Source organism: Chlorocebus sabaeus, unplaced genomic scaffold (genome assembly GCF_047675955.1).
Source record: "Chlorocebus sabaeus isolate Y175 unplaced genomic scaffold, mChlSab1.0.hap1 unalloc_scaffold_397, whole genome shotgun sequence".
Taxonomy (NCBI): domain Eukaryota; kingdom Metazoa; phylum Chordata; class Mammalia; order Primates; family Cercopithecidae; genus Chlorocebus; species Chlorocebus sabaeus.
This window is the reverse complement of record NW_027327700.1, coordinates 230,674-252,116: the sequence shown is the minus strand read 5'-3', so window position 1 is coordinate 252,116 and position 21,443 is coordinate 230,674. Positions and strand designations below refer to the sequence as shown.

Below are 21,443 nucleotides of genomic sequence, written 5' to 3'. Positions count from 1 at the left end.
TTTCTAAGAGGGTGATCTGGGGAGGCCTCACCATGCAGGAGACCTTGCAGGACAGACCTGTGGAAAGTGGGCAGAGTCGGTAGGGAGAGGAGGGCCTGGTTTGAGGAAAAAGCAGAATGGGTCTGAGGTTGTCGGGTGCCTGCATGGGCCTCTGGGCAGCACCAGGATCTGAAGGGACCAGAGGACAGGCCAGTGTGGCTTGTGTGGTGTCTGTGACACCGAGTCAGCAGAGAAGATGCCTGAATTACATCCTGATAGGTGCACCCTGACTTTGAAGCTGAGGACACCCGAGACATGGAGGTGGGGTGGAGGTTGGGGCAGAGCAGGGGATGAGGAGGGAGCCTGTTCCGGTCCAGGTCAAAGGTTGTGGCCTGGCCCCAGTGGCTCCAGATGCAATGAAGAGCCAATAGGGACTTTCCTGAGGGACTTAGATGCCAGGGTGGAGGAGCACTGCAAGGCTTCAGCCTGAGCCCGTGGGAGGATGGAGTCACCAGGAGCTGAGGTGAGGAAGACTGAGTGGTGGGGGGTTGTGTGGGGGGTGCAGAGGCCTGAGCTCAGTTTGGCCCCTGCAGATTTGAGATGCCCACTCCATTCACAGGCTGAGACAGCAGAGAAGGGGAAGAGGCTGCAGCTCAGGTAGCCCTGGAATGTGCAGCTCCACATGCTGGGGCACTGGGTCATGGTGTCCTCATGGCTGGGAGCTGCTTCCCTCCTGGGATGCCAGAACTCCTTTAGGGCACATCGGCAACTCCTGCGCTCAACACTGAGGGGAAGTGGGAAGGGCAGCTGTCCCTATGCATGTTCTCCTTCACCTTGTCCTAGGCAGGTCCCAGGCAGCACCTCCCCTCCCAAGTGGCTCCCCTTGTCCGCTGCCCCTAGTGTTCACAGCCAGACCCTAGAAGAGGGCTGGACTCAGTGGCTCACTTCTGATGAATAGAACCAGGCAAAAGAGATGGCGGTCTCTCCTGAGATTGGATTGGGAGGAGCTGAGGTTCTGTCCACTGGAACTCTCCCCCTGGCTCTTGGTAGGTGCTAGTTCTGGCAAAGCCAGTCACGCACCCAGGGCAGAGGGCAACCTGAAGCTGATGCCACAGAGAGACTGGGGCCTTCAGTCCAACAGCCTGCAAGCAACAGAATCCTGCCAGCAACACAGAAGTGAGCATGGAAGCAGCTCCTCCCCTGATGAGCCTGAGCCTTCAGAAGACACAGCAGCCCTAGGCAGACAGCTGCTGCAGCCCTGGAGAGCCCCTGGGGCAGAGGGCCCAGTGAAGCCTGCCTGAACTCCTGGCCCAAGGAGTAATCATTCCTGGGGTATAAGTGTGTGCTGGTGTGGGCCTTTGGAGTAATCTGTCAAGGGACAATAAAGAACATACACACACCTCAGGTCCTACTGGGTGGAAGCTGTATGGTCAGCACGGCATGTAATATCTTCCTCTTGAATTAGAAGATTCATTGCTAAGGCCAAAGTTAAAAAAAACAAAAACAAAAAAACCTCTAGTTGTAGCAACATTGACATACATGACTTTCAAAAAAAAAAGCCATAGCTATTCTTTTCCATCTTTGCTACAGGTATATATTAATATATGTTAATTCCCTGACTGACTGAGCAATGGGCCAAACTCATAAGAACAGATGTGTGAGGACCGTCAGTGACCACCATGACCCCAGTCCCAGCCCTTATACACAGACAGACTTTTGAACATAATCCGTAACCTTGGGGGTCTTGACACTCTAAATTTTATTGTTTTTCATTAACTATTTCTATTCCCTAAACAATACCTGTTCATCGCAGAGAAAAATGGCATTGCCTATACTAAGCAAAAGAAAGGAAATAAAATGCTCAGAAACATTTACATATGTATGCAGACTCACACACACACACACACACACGCATGCACAGGCTCGCACTGTGTCTAGGCCTGCCTTTTCACTTATTTGTATGTCCTGAACATATTTCCATGTCAGTAGACACATATCTTTGTAGTGGTAACAGCAACTAAATATTATTGCAGCGCATATTTTTACCATCATTTATTTAACTCATCATATTTGAACTGTTAGGTTATATCTATCATTTTCTGTATTACAGACAATTTGATGACAAATGACCAATCCCCTAATGTTCAATATAAAAATATCAATTGCATAAGGAGATAACGGGTATTTGGCTAAAATAAAATTCAGTGTGGCCCACCTTCTCCACATGTAACATGTTCTAAAAAGGCATGAATAATTATATTAGCCCTTCTATTCTCCAGCACAGATCCTGAGCCCAGCTGTGGGTACAGGTGCTTAGAGCCTCAGTCTGCTCTTCTGCCCACCAGAAGGCAAAGGCCACTCAACTGCCAACTTAAGACAGCCAGGATTCTCCTCTCCCTTTTATTTAATAGAATAATGCTCAGGTTCACTGCATGAGAGCAGCGCTCTCTGACTTTGCATTCATCAGGACAACCAAGGTGGTTTGTTTAAAAATACACATTTCCTGGCTGAGTTCCCAGAAACTGGACTTCAGTGGTTTAATGGGGGTGTGCATAGGACAGGTGATTCAGAGGACCACAAGGGGTTAGGAATTTCGCTGTTAATTCTGGCCAAGGGAGCAATTAGACTATCCAGCACTATCCGCAGCATATTTTTTTTTTCCTCTTTTGCAATGAATATTTGATGCTCAGCGGGATGAGGCCCAGGATGAGGCACACATCCAAGAAAAATCCATGCCTCTCCATCTTTTCCCCAGGATTGCCCTTTGGTGAGACTCTCCTTTGCGATTGCTTCACTTTCCCGGGTTCATAGAACAAACCTCTTCTTAGTCTCTTTTGTTGTTTCCTATCTGTTCAACAAACACCCACTGCGCAGGACCATCCTCCGGAAAGCCCTCGAGTGGGGCCGTTTGGGAGCCCTTCTTCGTGGGGTGAGCACTGAAGGAACCGGGATCCCATAAACCCGTGCTTTTGTGGGGGCTGCTCCCTCTCCCATCGCAGGTAACTGGCACCAGGCTGTTAAGCTGTGGATGGGCAACTGGCACAGTGCTTTGGATGTGCGTATTTCAGCACGTGGAGTTGGTCAGTGAAGTCAGCCGAGGTCAGCACAGTGTACGTAGGGAGGAAGGGTCGTCCCGCCTCCGCGCCAGGTCAGTCCCGTTGCGCCTCCTCCTGTCCCACTCTGACTTTCGCGCGCCCAGGCGTCTCTGAGGGTAGCGCCCCGACACTCTCCCCCACCCCAAGGATTCTTCTCCCCACGGGACGGGCTGGGGGCCCAGGAGCGCCACAGACCCCGTGGACCCGGGAAATCGCAGCTTCGTCATAGCTAAGCTCGCCGCGCTCAGCTTTTCCCACCACCTGGAGGATCCACTCTCCGGGCGTCCTTCCCGACCTCAGGCTGCAGAGAAAACTTGGGGGCGGGGATCGAGGAAGCCTCGCGCAGAGGCTCCTAGCGCAGCCCCAGGAGGAATCCTGCCGCCAGCAAGAAGCTGTGCGCACGGCCGGGCTCGGTGCTGACAACAGCCGGATCTACCGGGCCTACCGCGAGCCTCCGCGTCCAGGTGGGGTCTCCGCGCCCCAATTCCACCCCGCCCCGCCATCGGCGCTCCCCGCAAGTGCGGGGTTTCCACCGGCCCCTGCGTTCGCGCCCACTCACGGTCTCCCTTGCCCCCCCACCCGGAGATGCTCCCGGCGTTCTATTCCGCCCTGCCTTGGCCCGCCCAGCGAACGATGTGACCCCGCCCCCCTGCGGTCTCCCCTCCCCCGGTCGCTGCCCCTGCCCCCACCTGTGGCGCTCCGGGCATCTCTAAAGGCCCCAACCAGAGTCTTCCAACCCACCCGCGAGGCTAGCGCACCAGCAACGCGGCCCCACCCGCAGGGACCCCCGCCCACTTGTGGTGCTACCCCCGCCTCCGCGACTTCACCCACCGCTGGCGCGGCAGCCACCTACGACGACCCCCGCGTAGGTCCTCCTGCCCACACCCGCCCCCGGCCAGCCCCTGCCCCTTTCTCTGCCCCTTTCCCTGCCCCTGCCCCTAGCCGCGCCCCCACCCCCGCAGCCCCTCCTGTGCGCTTGGGCCCCGCCCGTCAAGGCCCTTTGGCGCTAGGGCCGGGCGGGGGCGCGGGCGGGGCAGCGTTTCCGAGTCGGGCGCGCGCCCGCAGCGTCTCCATTTCCTGCTGCGCAACCGGACTAGCTACTGCCCTCGGCCTCCTCGCCTTGGACGCGGACGACTCCCGGGCCCCCAAGGGCTCCTTGCGGAAGTTCCTGGAGCACCTCTCCGGGTCCGGCAAGGCCATCGGCGTGCTGACCAGCGGGGGACATGCTCAAGGTGCGCGCCCCGCTCCGGGCGGCGAGGGAGGGACGGACGGAGAAGGAGAGAAGAGGGAGAAGGGGAGAACAGGGCGAAGGGGATGGGGGAACGGGGCAGAAGAGGGGGAAGCGATGGGAGGACCCGGGGAAAGGTGGGGAAGCGATGGGAAGAACTGGGGAGAACAGCGGCGAAGCGATGGGAAGAACTGGGGAGAAGCCCGTGCCCGGGAGCGGCAGGGGTACCTGCGGGGCGGCGGGAGCCGGCAAGGCAACCCCGGGGTCCTTGCCGGGTGGGGCGGAGGAGGAAGGGACATGGCGGTAGGAACCTCCCTCCGGAAAATAGTGAGCTTTCCACCCTCTCCGGTTTATGTTTTAAATTGAGCCTGGTAGAGGGGGTCGCCTGGAGCACCTTCCGGGGTCGTTCTGCCTCTGAGCTATAGGATGGGGCCGGGCTTCCCCTCCGAATCCTGGGTACAGCGCGATCACTTCTTAAGTTGCCCCCGCCCCCCAACTCCGCCCCACGCCACCCCCCAGCATGTCGAGGAAGAAACGGCCGGATGCCCGCGGGCCTCCTGTCGCCTCGGGCCCCGCGCGGCGTGGGCAGGGTCCCGGCTGCTGCAAAGCAGGAAATGGCCGGGGTGCTCTGGGTTCCCGCCTGGCGTCTCCGAGGCGGTCCGGCAGCCCCTCGCGTTTCCGCTGGAAGATTTTAAAAAAGGGTTTCCTGCGCTCGCATGTGCTGTCGCCTTCCGGCTCGTAACAAAACCGAAAACTAAAATGGGTCCCAGGCCCTCCCCGCCAGCCTCCGCGGACGGGAAGGACCAGGAAGCGGGGACTCTGGGACGTCAGCGGCACCGCAGCGCGGGCTCTGGGCTTCCCCTGTCCTGTAATGTGGAAAGGGCTCTCCAGTGGGGGCCGAGCCTGGGCCCACGATGCGGGCGCGCCGGGAGGACATTTAACATTGAAGAGCGGGAGGTGGTGGAGACTCGCTCCCCAGGCCCCGGGTGCACGTAAGGGCACCGGTGCCCGGGTTCAGGAGGGTGAGGCCTTCTTGGCCAGGTAGCCTTGTTAAATCTATCTGAAAATCACAGATAACTAAGTATCAAGTCGTCACAGATCATTTTAGTATCCTGAATGAGATGGCTACGGAAAACATGAAAACATCGTTACTGGTTACCTGCATGATGCATCCAAAACATTGTTGCCTGCACAGTGGCAGCACTGATATTTGTGGGCTTTTGAACATGTGGACTAGAGTGTTAAGAGCCCTTCAGAGTTATGACAGTAGTTTGATTTGAATGTTCTTTTCTTGGCGAATAAATGCTGTACATTGAATTTACCCAGGAAACTAGGAAGGTGAACCCACACGAAGGACACAGGCCTGTGGGCTGCTCCAGGCGCCCTTAGGGCGTTGCAGGGCCTGCGCCATGCGCTTCCTGCTCAGCCTCCTGAGAGCCGTGATGGCGTCTCTGTTCTGCCTCACACTGGACCCGCTAGTTTCATATTCTTGTTATGGTTCCGAGGCTACAAGCGGTTGGATTCTGTGAGACACTCTCTGTCTTCCTCCTCCGGCTGCTTTCAAATGGGTCGTCTTTTTTTAGAACTGATTTTTTTAAGCAGTGATTGATGGGGTGAGTTGTAGTGCTGTCCTGAGCTGCAGAGGGAGCGCATTGAGGAACCTGGGTTTTGATGCTGTGCACATCAGCTGAGTCACCAGCCCAGGGCCCTGTCAGTCCCATTATTAAGCTCTTTTCTTGCTCTTCTCATCATTTCTCAGACGCCTTAAAAAAAAAGCAAACTCCTGCTTGCCGTCACTGGCTGAGTTTGGCAAATGGGTGTTTACCCTGGAAAGAGGGGCATTTTGTCCTCTGGAACATCTAAGGCGCCCTTTGGTGAGGTGGTCTGTATCTGACCACTCTATCCCGTGGGCGTCCTTCCTGCTTCCACCTTCCCTTTCTGAACGCCTCCGCCTCCAGGGCTTTAATTTTCCTTCTGTGTGTGTGCCACGCAGAGGTTATGACTGTTGTGCCACTGCCCTGTTTTTTCTCTTTCTTTCTTTCTTTCTTTTTTTTTTTTTTTTTTTTTTTTTTTTTTGCTGAGGGCCCAAAACTTGCTGCATCTCAAAAGAAGCAATTGCATCCATTTGTTCGCGATGAGCATAAACTGCTCTTTAAGGGAGACTAATTGGTAAACCCTGCTGCTGTGGGTAGACAGACAGAGGTGGCCATGGAAGGAAGGCTCTGCCTCTTGGAAGCCTGCACAACCGTCCTGCTTTCTTTCTTCAGTATCCGCGGGGGGTGGGGGGTGGTTAATTTTAATAAGCCCTGGAAACCAACAAAGCAGGAAAGTGCTAAGACATTGAGGTGTGAGATTTAAAATTACAACCAGCAGCCTCTCATTCTTCCTTCACTGAGGAAGGAAGGAACCAGTTGCCTCTTCGTTTTGGGGCTGCAGGGTATGTTTGGCAGCGACACTGGCCCTTTGTGCTGTGTGACTCATGAATTGAGATAGTTCTTTGCTAAGTGTTTTGTGCAGTAGGTATGAAAATGGAGAAAGAGGGAGCACTGTCCAGGGTGGAGAGGCGTGGAGAGACGCTGTGATACATAGCGAGTCCTTTTCTTCTGGGCTCCTGGTTTTCAATCTTTTTCTTTTTTTTTTTTCTAACAGCTTGAAAGATGGTTTTTGTGTCTTAATTAAAAGATTGAAGACTGTGGGTCAGACCCAAACTAATTCCATTGGCATCAAAGAGAAGGATTCTTTACATATTTATCTATAGGCATAATTGATTTTTTTATTTTTTGCTGAATTATCTGGTTAGTCAAATCATACATTAGAGAAGTAATATTAAAAATTAAAAATTAAAAAATATATCTGTAAACATATCCCCCTTCCATTCCAGTCTTTGTCTCTGTGTAATTTTAGAACCTTGGGCCATGATGTACATAGAGTTTATATTCTTTTAATATCTTGCTACTTCATTATTTTCATGTTTAATCTTTGGGTTGATGTATCACAGGTCACTTGACTGTTTCTTACAGGTGTTTGGTTTAATTTTTTTTTTTCCCTTAACGCTAATGTAAATTTCAGTGTTTGGATGGTAGTTTTAGCAGAATTTAAGGCAGAGTCTCAGTTAGGGTGATGGATCGATTTATAGTCCCTAGTTTGAGGAGGAAGGTGGCAATATGCCCTTTCTTCTAAAATTGATATGTTAAATCACAATGGACATTTACTTGATTTTGAGCACTTGGGACTCCCCTGGGGTTCACTGGTATTGCAAGGTCAGGGCTGGGGATCTTCTGCTGGAGAGGCCCCCAGCGTGCCCAGCGCAGGGTCCTGAGTGCGTTGCTGCAGGACAGAAGCTCTGGGCTTTGCCCTCCAGCGGCCGTCGCTCTGGGAAGAGCTGGCTGCTCCAGGAATGAGGCCTATGCTCTGAAGCTTACAGTCAGCAGACCAGCAAAGGTCAGCACAGATGACCTTATATGAATCATTCATTTAACAGGCATTCATGGAATACACATTCCATGCAGCTGGAACTTAGAGTGGAAGGCCATCAGTTCACTGTTGTCTCAGCAGAACTTTGTCCCTGGGTCCCTGTTGAACTTAGAGTGGAAGGCCATCTGCTCACTGTTGTCTGAGCAGAGCTTGGTCCCTGGGTCCCTGTTGAACTTTGAGTGGAAGGCCATCAACTCACTGTTGTCTGAGCAGAGCTTGGTCCCTGGGTCCCTGTTGAACTTAGAGTGGAAGGCCATCAGCTCACTGTTGTCTGAGCAGAGCTTGGTCTCTGGCTCCCTGTTGTAGCCTCCGCTCCTAGGAGGTGCACGGTGAGTGTTGGGGGACCCTCCACAGGCACAATTGCTGAACAAGGACCCCTCCCAAGGGTGTCAGCCCTAGGCCCTGAGCTCTGAAGAGGAGGAAGGCATTCCTAGGGCCGACTTCCCTTCTGGATACTGAGCTCTGCCCAGAGAGAAACTCTTCCACATTCACTGCAGTGAAGTTCATACTTTAGAGACTGGGGCCTGCATTCCCCAGAATTTCATGGCCACAGGTGGTGGCCACACCATGCGACTGGTGTCTATGTTCCCTGGAATTTCCGTGGCCATAGACGGTGGCTGTACCATGTGACTGGGGTCTGCATTCCCTGGAATTTCCGTGACTGCCGGTGGTGGCTGCACCATGCGACTGGAGTCTGTGTTCCCCAGGATTTCTGTGACCACAGATGGTAGCTGCGCCATGCGACTGGAGTCTGTGTTCCCCAGGATTTCTGTGATCACAGGTGGTAGCTGTACCATGTGACTGAGGGTCTGCGTTCCCCTGAATTTCCGTGGCCATAGGTGGTGGCTGTACCATGGGAATGAGGGTCTCTGTTCCCTGGAATTTCCATGGCCATAGGTGGTGGCTGTACCATGCGACTGGGGTCTGCGTTCTCCAGAATTTCTGTGGCTGCAGGCTGTGGCTGCACCATGCGACTGGGGTATGCATTCCTCGGAATTTCCGTGGCCATATATGGTGGCTGTACCATGTGACTGAGGGTCTGCATTCCTTGGAATTTCCATGGCCATAGATAGTGGCTGTACCATGTGTCTGAGGGTCTGCGTTCTCTGGAATTTCTGTGGCTGCAGATAGTGGCTGTACCATGTGACTGAGGGTCTACATTCCTGGAATTTCTGTGGTCGCACATGGTGGCTGTACCATGCAACTGGGGTCTACATTCCCTGGAATTTCCTTGGCCACAGGCGGTGGCTGCACCATGCATCAGGTCCTCTGTCTCAGGAGTTGGTGCCATTGTCTCTGTTACTCCCTCGCCTGACACAGAGAGGCAGTTCCTGACTTTATCACTCCCAGGAAACACACAGGCATCTGTTTTGGATCCTTGTTTTCTTTCCCCATCACTTTTCTCATCAAAGGGAAATTCACATCCTCTAAAGCTGAAAATGGTGTGGGGCCCCCTGGTGGTCTTTCCAAGGCATTATCAGCAGGTAAATTAGATCATGTGGGCCAGTGTACCTGAAGTGAAAACAGAAAGGTAAGTCGTGTCACTAAACTTTGCTGGGAGATTCAGGGTCTTTTTCAGTGGCAGAATCATCCAAAGTAAGTTGTTTTTTCACTGCAGATCTAGATGGTTGGCTGTGTCGGGATTAAACTTAGCCAGTGTCGACAGAGTGTTGCTTAATCCTCACGGAAGGGTGTCAAGTACATTGAAGAATAGCTGCCGAGTCTGCTATTGTCGGGAGAGGGGCAGGTACGTCTCTCGCTTAGCCCAGTGCTGCAGGAGGCCAGGCTCACGTCAGGCTGTGCGTGTGAGTGGGTTGGATTTTTAGCACTCTGGGACGGTAAAGCACAAACATCTATTTTTAACTTGTGGGTGACCTTCTTCTGTGCTGCTTGAGTCTCTGTGGGCCTTTCTCTGTTTCCTTCCTGAGGAGTCTGTGCCAGGGTCCCAAGCGTTCTCTGGGCTGCACCTCCGCACCTGCCCAGTGAGGAGCCTCCTCCTGGTGGCTGTGGGACTGGGCTGGGCCCACACTGTCAGCATCATCTGGGGTAAGCAAGCCCGCCCTTCCACACCTCAGTGTCCCCAGCTGTTGAACAGGGCTAATCAACTGACCGTCAGGATTAATGGGGATCAGATGCGCTCATCTCATAGCCCTGTTGGTAAATAGCCACTTCCACTCTGTCCTCCAATGTGCTACTCTAGACTTTTTCTTTACCTCCATTTAGCCAGGTGATTCGAGGTGACAGTGACTATCAAGAGGGATGTACAGAGGAAATCAGTGGAAGAGAGCTCGAGGAGCAGACATGGGTGCAGGGAGCACAGTGCGTGAAGCACGGATGCAGGGAGCATAGGCATGGGGAGCACAGATAGGTGTAGGGAGCATGGGCATGGAGAGGACGGGTGCGGGGAGAACGGGTGTGGGGAGCACGGATGCCCGGTGCACAGGTGTGGGGAGCACGGGCGTGTGACACATGGGTGTGGGGAGCATGGGTGCTGGGAGCACAGGTCATGGAGAGCATATGTGTACTTGCTCTGCTCTGACAGATGCTGCCGAGCATGTACTCTGTGCTCAGATGGGTCAGAGCCTCAGTGCCTCTTTTTAAAAAAAAAAAAAAAATTCTTTTTTTAAAGATAGTACTTCTGTCTTCCTGGTGGCCCCTTTTAGTCGATACTATTTTAAGCCTGCTTTTCCAGAGAAAAGCTAGGAAGGATGGCCTATATAGGTTCCAGTCTGGGCATATCTGGAAGAATGGGTCTCTTTTAGGTTTGAGTCTGGCGTACCTGGGGACATCTTTGAACCTCCACTCAGAGTCCCAGAACCACGTGTAGAGGCTCCCCAAATGTCTGCTTGGACTTTCCCCTCTGCTCGGGGATGATGAAGAGCAGAACCTCACCCTGCCACGACCTCTGGGGTCCTCCTTCCTGGAGGGCAGTGCCTTGGTGACCAGCGTGTGTAGGAGTCTGAGCTGGCACCTTCGGGCTATGCTGTGCAGCGGGGGCTCATGCCATGGGGCATTCTTGTGTTCTGCACCGGGACTGGTGATGTTGGGTATCCTCATGCACTGTGGACCACATGGGGTGCACATGAGCCAGACAGCTCCCGGAATTCGGAGCCTGGCTCTGTCTCAGGCCACCCACCTGTCTGTGGCACTTCTGAGGGATTGTGGGGACCGTATGAGTCTGTGTCCCCACCCTCACTGGCTGGACACCTGTGCCAGGCTGGAGCTTTATGTTTCACCATCCCCTGTTCCGAGTTGTGTGAATATTTATTTTCATTACCTACTCTCATGAGCTTTCCTTTTTAAAAAAAAAAAAAAATCGGAGACAGACTTTGAAGTCCCCTGGCCCCACCGTTCGTGGACCTAATGGTATTGCAGAAATTATGACTTCAATTATGTATAATAACTGGGGCTACTTTAAAAGTCATGTAAAGGAACAAGGTGGAGTAGCCATTTCAAGCTGTACATCATGCTGGATTCTTAAGTGAACATTATCAGGCTTTCAACACATTTTCTCTTTTTATTTACTTTGGAGAATATAATGGATGCTCAGAAGCTGTTGGAATTTAGTAAGAGGAAGTTATCCTTAAGAAGCTATTTAAGCAAGGGGACAGTTGGAGTAAACGTAAATTATGAACACACACCTATTCCAAACCAGAGAAATAAAAGCATCAACTGTACTGGGGTTGAAACTTGAGTGCTAGTGTGTCTTTCCTGCCCACAGTGACTCTGACAGTGCTGTGGGCAGGAAATTCTGGAAAGAAGACTTGGTGCCAGTGGTAATTTTTGTGACGATTCATTTGCTTTCAGCTCAAGTGACTATAGTCTTACTTGCAAATGGCTAGGTCTCCATCAATGGGCCACAACACTGACATAGGACAAATGAGAAATGACCCTTGGGTTTTTAACAATTATTATTTTTAATGGACACATTGTAGTACATATCCGTGGGATACAGTGTGATATTTCAATACATATTTTTCGTGTGTAATTAGCAACTCAGGGTAATTAGCATGTCCATCATCTCAAACATTTGTAATTTCTTAATGCTGGGAATATTTTAAAATCCTCTCTTCTAGCTGCTTGAAAATATACAATAAATTGTAAACTATAGTCACCCTACAAGGCTATAGCACACTAACCCTTATTTTTACTATCTAGATGTAATTTTGTATTCATTAGCCAACCTCTCCCTTTCTGCCTTCCCGTCGCCCTTTCCTGTCTCTAGAAGCCACTGTTCTACCTTCAGAGGGTAGAATATCGTTTTCCTCATAGAGATCTTTAACCTTCTTGATTAGATTTCTTCTGAGGTATTTTTATTTTTATTTTATATTTTTGTAGTTAAATGGGATTGCTTTCTTGATTTCTTTTTTCACTGGCTCGTTGTTGGTCTATAGAAATGCTACTGATTTTTATATGTTGATTTTGTATTCTGTAACTTTACTGAATTTGTTTATCAGTTCAAAGAGATTTTTGCTGGAGTCTTTTTTTTTTAAAATATATAAGAGCACATTGTCTGAAAACAGACAATTAGAGTGCCTCCTTTCCACTTTGGGTGCCCTTGATTTCTTTCTCTTGCCTGACTGCTCTTGACTAGGACATTCAGTGCTGTGTTGAATAGGAGTGGCACAAGTGGGCGTCCTTGTCTTTTACAGATCTCAGAGAAAAAGCTCTTAGTGTTTCCCCATTCCCCATTATGTTAGCTGTGGGTTTGTCACATATGGCCTTTATTGTGTTGAGGTATGTTTCCTTCAGTGCCTCGTTTGTTGAGACTTTCTATCAGGAAGCAGCGTTGAATTCTATCAAATGCTTTTTCTGTATCTATCGAAATGATATTATGGTTTTTGTCCTTAATTCTGTTGATGTGATGTAGCATGATTATTGATTTGTGTTTGTTGAGCAATCCTTGCATCCTGGGATAAATCCCACTTGATCATGGTGTATAATCTTTTTGATTTGCTGTTGGATTCAGTTTGTTAGTATTTTGTTGAGGATTTTTGCATCTGTGTTCATCAGGGATATTGACCTATAGTTTTCTCTTTTTATTGTGTCCTTGTCTTATTTTGGTATCAGGGTAATGCTGGTCTTGAAGAATGAACTTAGCAGAATTCCTTCCTCTTCATTACTTTTGGAATAGTTTGAGAAGAATTGAAATAAAAATGTGTAGAATTCAGCTGTGAAGTCACCTAGTTCTGGGGTTTTCTTTGTTGGGAGACTTTTTATTATTACTTAGTCATACATGTTACTCATTATTGGTCTCTTCAGGATTTCCGTTTCTTCTTGGTTCCATCTTGGTAGGTTGTACGTGTCCGGGAATTTATCCATTTCTTCTAGATTTTCCAATCTGTTGACATACAGTTGTTCAAAATAGTCTGTAATGATCCCTTGTATTTCTGCGGTATCAACTATCATTCTCCTTTTCTGTTTCTAATTTTATTTCTTTGGGATTTCTTTTTGTTTGCTTAGTGTAGCTAATGGTTTGTCTATTTTATTTATCTTTTCAAAAAACCAACATTTTTTTCTTCATTTTTATATTTGTTAGTTTCAAGTTTATTTAGTTCCTCTTTGATCTTTGTTATTTCTTCTACCACTTTTGGATTTGATTTGTTCTTGCTCTTCTAGCTCATTGCAGTTCCTTGTTAGGTTGTTTATTTTAAATCTGTTTTTTAAATGTAGGAGTTCATTGTTATAAACTTTCCTCTTAATACTGCTTTCGCTGTATACCATAAACTTTGATATGTTGTGTTTCTGTTTTCATTTATTTCAAGAAATTTTTAAATTTCCTTCTTCATTTCTTCATTGACCCATTGGCTATTCAAGGGTATATTGTTTAATTTCTATGTATTTATACAGTTTTGAAAGTTCTCCTTGTTGTTGATTTTTTTTTAAAATTAAACTTTGTGTTCTAGGGTACATGTGCACAATGTGCAGGTTTATTACATATGTATTCACGTGCCAAGTTGGTATGCTGCACCCATTAACTCATCATTTACGTTAGGTATATCTCCTAATGCTATCCCTCCCTCCTCGCGCCTCCTCCCTCCCCACAACAGGCCCCGGTGTGTGATGTTTCCTTTCCTGTGTCCAAGTGATCTCACTGTTCATTTCCCACCTATGAGTGAGAACTTGCGGTGTTTAGTTTTCTGTCCTTGCGATAGTTTGCTGAGAATGATGGTTTCCAGCTGCATCCATGTCCCTACAAAGGACGTGAACTCATCCTTTTTTATGGCTGCATAGTATACCATGGTGTATATGTGCCACATTTTCTTAATCCAGTCTGTCATTGATGGACATTTGGGTTAGTTCCAAGTCTTTGCTGTTGTGAATAGTGCCGCAATAAACATACGTGTGCATGTGTCTTTATAGCAGCATGATTTATAATCTTTTGGGTATATCCCCAGTATTGGGATGGCTGAGTCAAATGGTATTTCTAGTACTAGATCCTTGAGGAATGACCACACTGTCTTCCACAATGGTTGAACTAGTTTACAGTCCCACCAATAGTGTAAAAGTGTTCCTATTTCTCCACATCCTCTCCAGCACTTGTTTCCTGACTTTTTAATGATCGCCATTCTAACTGGTGTGAGATGGTATCTCATTGTGGTTTTGATTTGCATTTCTCTGATGGCGAGTGATTATTGTAGCAGGACTAGCCGCAGACAAAACATGATGGAAGGCTACATGCATCAGCTAACAGAACAAAACGTTTTACAGTGCTTTCTCAAACAATGTCTGGAATTTACAGATAACACTAGTAGTTTTGGTCAGGGGTTAATATTATTATTATTATTTTAACCACCAGGGCCAGGTGGTGGTGCCAAGGTCATCTAGCTATTTATCTTACTTCTGTTTCCTTCCAACTTTTTGTTTTCTCCCCCTTCTCCTGTCTTATAAACTAGGGAAAAAGGGAGATGGGGAAAAGCTGGGAAAGACAGCAGGAGAAGTGGTGGTCTCCTTCTATATTATGAGCATTTTTTCATGTCTCTTTGCATAAATGTCTTCTTTTGAGAAGTGTCTGTTCCTTGTTGTTGATTTATAGCTTTATTCTGTTAGAGTCTGAGAATATCCTAGATGTTATTTCAATTTTAGAAAAAATGTATTGAGAATTCTTTTGTAGCCTAGCATGTGGTGGATTCTAGAGAATGTTTCATGTGCTGAGGAGAAGAATGTGCATTTTGTATCTGTTGGATGAAATGTTCTGTAAATGTCTGTTAGGTTCCTTTGGTCTACACTGGACTTTAAATTTGATGTTTTGTTGTTATTTTTTGTCTAGATGACCTCCAGTGCTGACAGTGGGATTTTGAAGCTCCTACTATTGTTGTGTTGGTATCTCCCTGTCTCTCTCTGTCTCTCTCTCTATATATATATACACACACACATATATATATGTGTGTATGTATATATATATATGTATATATAAATTTATTTGAGACAGAGTTTTGCTGTTGTTGCCTAGGCTGGAGTGCAGAGGTGCAATCTCAACTCATTGCAAACTCCACCTCCTGAGTTCAAGTGATTCTCCTGCCTCAGCCTCCCAAGTAGCTGGGATTACAGGCATATGCCACCATGCTGGGCTAATTTTTTGTATTAGTAGAGACAGGGTTTCACCATGTTGGCCAGGCTGGTCTTAAACTCCTGACCTCAGGTGATCCACCTGCCCCCACATCCCTCCCAAAATGCTGGGATTATAGGCGTGAGGCGCCACGCCCGACCTCTCTCTCTATTTAGATCTACTAATATTTGCTTTATATATCTGAGTGCTTTGTTGTTGGGTGCACATATACTCGTAATTGTTATATCCTTTTGCTATTTTGATCTCTTTATTATATAATTACCTTTTTGTCTCCTTTTTACAGTTTTTGACTTAAATTGTGATTGATCTGAAATAAATATGGCTACTCTTGCTCACTTTTAATTTCCATTAATGTGGAATGTGTTTTTCCATCCCTTCACGTTTAGTCTATGTGTGTCTTTGCGGCTGAACTGAGTTTTTTGTAGGCAGCATATAGTCGGTTTTTCTTCTTTTAAATTCATTCAACCCGTCTGTATCTTTTAATTGGGAATCTTGGGATTATTTTGCTATTGATATCACAGTCCAGACATTAAGATTTTCTCACTTAAGGTGCTTGTACACAAATTAATATGAAGAGGAAGTAGAGTTTTTCTGTTGTCCTTTTGAAGAGAGTGATGGATTATTATTTTGACTTCATGCAAGTGAGGGACTCACCATGCCTGTTGGGATTTTAGAATTTCTTTCCTGTTATTAGGAAGAGCAATGATCTGTAATGGGTTCCTGGAATCATCCAGTGATGGTCTGAATATCTTAAAAGTTTCCTTTCATGTCTCATTTTCTATTTCTCCCCTAGTAACCATGCACCCGGGGCAGGACATGGCCTTACATTTCCTTGGTTTCTTGATGATTTCTTAGGTTTAGTGTTTGACACTGTTAGGATTCTGGATAAAATCAGCCCTTCTGGGAAGTGTGTAAGTCAAACAAGGACTTTCTGGTGGCGTTATACAGGTTTCCCATGCCCCATGAGTACAGGAATAGCTCCCTGGGGAAGGAGAATGGGCACATGATGGCAGGGAGCCATTCTTGGATGGTCCCATCGTTCTGTAGAAATTGTCGTGCAGGAAGAAGAAGCACGTGGCGAATGAGCTGGTAGTGATTCTGCTGATAGTTTTGATCATTATGATTTGCTCCTGAAAGGTGATGTGGGATGAACTGCAATATTTAGAATGCTGACATTCCTTGAAACAAAGATATAGAAAAAGGCTTATAATTGCATGATGCCTTGTAGTTTTCAGCTGCTCTCATGTGGATCCTTTTTCGTCCTTCTGAAATGCTTTCCCAGGAGAGAGCGTTGTTTTTCGTGTATAGATGAGGAGCCTGGGTTTCAAATGGTTAGGAATTCAGCACACACATTGGAATCTTTAGTTTCCTGGAACATTTTCTATTCAAGTATAGACCACATGGCCTCTAAAGGCTGGCTCATTCTTAACACCGTGATTGGGGATCCAGCCTCATACCTGGGGTGGGTGGCAGGAACTCCACAGCCATCCTGGGTGCTCTGGGGTGGGGTGGCTGAGCTGTGGCAGCCCCTCCCAGCTGAGCAGCAAGGCTGGGGAAAGCTCATTCCATTCCCCTTGGTTCTAACCAGGTAGAGGCTTACACTGCACATTTCCTTAGCTGGGAACTTTAGAACTTTACATTTAAATCTAATCTGTGATCCAGGGGGTAGACACATGGGTATTCACTGTACAATTCCTACATTTTTTGTATATTTAAAATTTTTTTTATATGTGTCATGGACGACAAAAGAAATGAGACCCCTTTGAGTTAGCTTTTCTGTATAGCATCTTCTAGAATCAGGAGGCTGGACAGGATTTAGTTCCATCAGAAATCTGAATCTTTCTGGTCAAGAGACGGCACATTAAGTTCTTGGTTGTGTGGTTTCTGGGAAAGAAATATTCTAAATGAGTTCCAGGAATCACCTCTGTGGGATTTCTACAGGAAAAATGACCACTCTTGAAGCTTCGCTGTCACTAACAAGAATAATGGTGACGGTTTCTAAGCTGTCTCCAGCCAATCTTTAGTTCTTTTATGCAGAGTGCTTTTATTCCAAGTGAAGTGCCCTTCTGTTTAATAGTGACCTCCAGTTATTACAGGGATTGCAGCTGCATTTGATGGACGTGAACCTGCTCATCTCTTGCTCCCCAGCTTCGCCTCTGGGGTGCATGGCAGGAGCTCCACAGCCATCCTGAGTGCTCTGGGGGTGGGAAGTCTCTAGGGGGAGTGGACAGTGCATGGCCGGGACGTTCCTGTCCGACGTTCCACACTGGTGTGTGGGCGTCTCTGCCCTGTTTCCTCCGTCCATGCATCTGTGGCCTGTTTTCTCCGTGTGTGCCTCTGTGGCACGTTTCCTCCGTCCATGCGTCTGTGATGTTTCTTCTGTCCGTGCGTCAGTGGCGTTTCTTTCGTCCCTGCGTCTGTGGCACTTTTCCTCCCTCCGTGTGTCTGTGGCTTTTCTTCCCTCCGTGCGTCTGTGGTGTTTCCTCCGTCCGTGCGTCTGTGGTGTTTTCTCCGTCTGTGGATCTGTGGCGTTTCCTCTGTGAGTCTGTGGCCTGTTTTCTCCATCCACGCTGAAGGCCGTCGCTTCTCTCTAGTCACCACTTACTGATCGCTCCCTGTGTGCTGAGCCTGTGTCAGGCATGTGGCGTGTGTCACCTGTGTGGCAGGGTTTTGCGTGACACACAGGGACACACGCTTGGGGAGCTGCAGTGATGGGGTCATAGCCACGCAGCTCAGCCCTCGGTCTGAGGGTCTTGGTGCCCACCCAGCTCTTCCCGAAGCAGCCTCGGGGCAGATCCCAGCTCTGCTTTCTCTCCTCGAGGTACCTCATGAAGTAAACTAAGCAAATCGAAAGTAGGAAACGGTTGTGAAATGAGGTCTGGTTTCAGGTGTGTGTGGTCATTTCTCTTTACATGTTTACTTCACATACCCCAAATGATATACTTTCCAGCTGGTATAACAATTAATTACCAGCCATTACTAGTACAAAATTCCATGAAGGATATTTGAGGAGGTCATAGTCTCAAAAACATGCTTGATTTTCACAGTTGTGATTTGCATGATAAAGCTGTCAGGACTGTGACTTTCTTTTGTTATATTATTTTTATTTTTAGACCCTTGGGAGGAAGTTATTTAGTGATTACTTATAATTGTGAAAATAATGTAATGATTACAGAATCTCATTAGAATAAATATTATATTTTCTGTTCCTTATGTCAATGAAATCATCTTAATCCAGGCCGATGTTGGCAGGAATTGTCACGTTTAAAATGGGTAAGATATTTATGTGATGTGACGACCTCCCGTATTGTCTCTGGAACATATCAGAACTTTCATCTCAATTCTCACTTGTTGACACCCTACCCTGTTTTGTAATTATTCTTGTTTGCATCAGAATTTTGAATCCATGTACCTGAGATGATACTTACGTATGCATGTACGCATGCAGGTGTGTGCATGTGTGTATGCATGTGTATGTGCGTGTCCACGTGTCCATGTGCACGTGCATATGCATGTATGTGTGTGCATGTGTACGTGTGTATATGAGTGTACGTGTCTGTGCATATGCGTATGTATGCATGTATGTGCGTATGTGTGCATGCATGTGCGCTCATGCACACACGTGTACATGTGCATGCACGTGTGCACGTGCATACACGTGTATGTGTGTATGTGTATGCACATATGTAAACGTGTGTGTACATGTATAGGTACGTGTATGCATGTGTATGCATCTGTGTGCGCACAGATATACCTTCCCCTTTCATACAGGCTGTTTTGAGTATTGCTGTTAGGCAGTGACAACTTTCTGTTTCCTCAGTCAGAAAATGGGTAGCTCATCATTAATAAAGATGAGCATTCAACATCAAGAATAACTAAATACAAATGAAATTGTCATATTAAATAAATAAATTGCAAAACAAAGGCAATGTTCTGTACTATGTGTTCACATTGAACTTTCTTATAAAAATTGGTGTGAATGTTTCCCACTTATTGGAAATCACATGACTAGTTTAAGCCGAAACGTGGAATATTAATTCATTCTGTCTTCAGATCACTTTTGCATATTTATGATTGATCTGTTCTGCTGTTCTGGAAGCTCTGAAAACCACTCTGTCTTACTCTAGCTGGTGCCACGGTTGTGAGAATTCAGGGAAACAAGGTGTTTGCCAGTTTAAGTATTTTAGATCTCAAACTGCCTCTTTTCTGCATCATAAACCAGTCTTAAAGAAAGACATAGTGTGACTTGTAGTGGATTATATCAATTTTATTTTCTGTGGCTGAATCATCACTCTACATTGTGAATTAATGTTATTTTTCAGATCGTCTTCATAACACAGGGAGGTTCTCCAGTGTTGAGTGCAGGTTCAGGGAAAGTACTAACACTGTTACTACGGACTTCAACAGACTTGTTTTCTGAAGTGATAACCTTGGAGTCAGGCATTCAGTGTCCGCCCATCTCTTGGTTCCGAGTTCTCCGTCCCCTCCCGCTCTCCTCCCCCTGTACCCTTACTACTGTCTTACCTTCTTTTTGACTCATAGGCCCTCGGAAGATGGTGTGTTGGGTGCAGGTGCCTGCTCTGAATCTTTGATAACTTTGGGAGAGAACTTTTTCTTTGGAGCAAGACCTCTCTCAATAAACTTTCAGTAGCCTGAGTATCATCTGTTGTGTGAACTATTTGTGGAAAATGTTCAGCATTTTTCCTTGGATTTTGACTGATCTTTCTCCACCTGCCAGTTTCTTCTCAGTTTGCCATGTCTGTACCCTCACCAACCCGTTCCAGCCCTGGTTACATGTAAAGTATTTGAAGCAGAGCTCTGCAGATGAGAGAGTGTATGTCACCCCCCGAGTTCCCTTTCTGGCCTCTGAGTGTCGGTTGTGTTTTGTTCCGAGGGACGACTCTGAGGCTCCTGGCCCCTGTTTTGGAGCACCCCACACCAAAGTGGGTGTAAAATGAAAAATGGGTTTATGCTGTATTATTGTAATTCATAGAGTAGATGATAAAAATGCTTGAATCTGAACAGCAACTGAAAATGAGGACATGGTACCAGTTTGGATGTTGGACGACTTTCTTGAAAAAAGTTTTCATCAAATTTAGAAACTGTGTGTGTGCTGTTTTCTATTTCATACTTAGAATATGTATAGTGTGTGTTGTATGAATGTGTTGTATGAGTGTGTTGTGTTGTATGTGAGTTGCATGGGTTGTATGTGTTGTATGTGCATATTGTGTTGAGTTGCACTTATTGTATGTTTGAGTGTTGTGTGTTGTATGAGTGTGTTGTGCATGTATTTGTGAGTTGCATGCTTTGTACGTTGTATGAGTGTTGTGTGTTGTATGTGTGTATGTGTATGTCGTATATGAGTTGCATGTATTGTGTGTGATGTATGAGTGTTGTGTGTTGTATGAGTGTGTTGTACATGTGTTTATGGGTTGCATGTGTTGTGTGTTGCATGAGTGTTGTGTGTTGTGAGTGAATTGTACATGTATTTGTGTTGAGTTGCGTGTGTTGTGTGTATGTTGTATGTGTTATATGTTGTATGAGTGTGTTGTACGTGCATGCTGTGTTGTGCGTGAGTTGCATGTGTTGTATGAGTGTATTGTATGTATATGTTGTGTTGTGAGTTGCATGTATTGTGTGTACGTTGTATGAGTGTTGTGTTGTATGAATGTGTTGTACGTGAATGTTGTGTTGAGTTGCGTGTGTTGTGTGTGTTGTACGTGCATGTTGTGTTGAACGTGAGTTGCATGTGTTGTACGTGAGCTGTTTGAGTGTGTTGTATGTGTATGTTGTGAGTTGCGTGTATTGTATGTATGTTGTATGAGTGTTGTGTGTGCATGTTGTGTTGTGAGTTATGTGTGTTGTGTGTTGTATGAGTGTTGTGTGTTGTATGAGTGTTGGAGTCCGCGTGTTTCCTAAACAAAAGAATGTACACACAAGACAACACAGGACAAGAATACATGGCTTCCACGCTCAGAGCCTCCGCCTCACTTTATTTATACTCCATAAACCCCACGTCAGCAGAAAGAACACAATGCAAAACAAACTTTCTTTACCCAGATGTAACCTTCTGCTTAGTTCCTTGTCTCTATGCTCT

General features: G+C 47.1%; 1 protein-coding gene across 1 annotated transcript in view; it reads left to right on the top strand.

The window, feature by feature from the left end:
- Nucleotides 1-3,374: 3,374 nt before the first annotated feature.
- The window catches only part of LOC140711248 (uncharacterized), a gene marked incomplete at its 5' end in the record, with an annotated part of 54,628 nt that continues 36,559 nt past the window's right edge, over nucleotides 3,375-21,443 (top strand). The window contains one exon of the mRNA XM_073014182.1: nucleotides 3,375-4,306. Within this exon, the coding sequence (XP_072870283.1) occupies nucleotides 3,375-4,306 (932 nt within the window). The remainder of the gene's footprint in view (nucleotides 4,307-21,443) is intronic.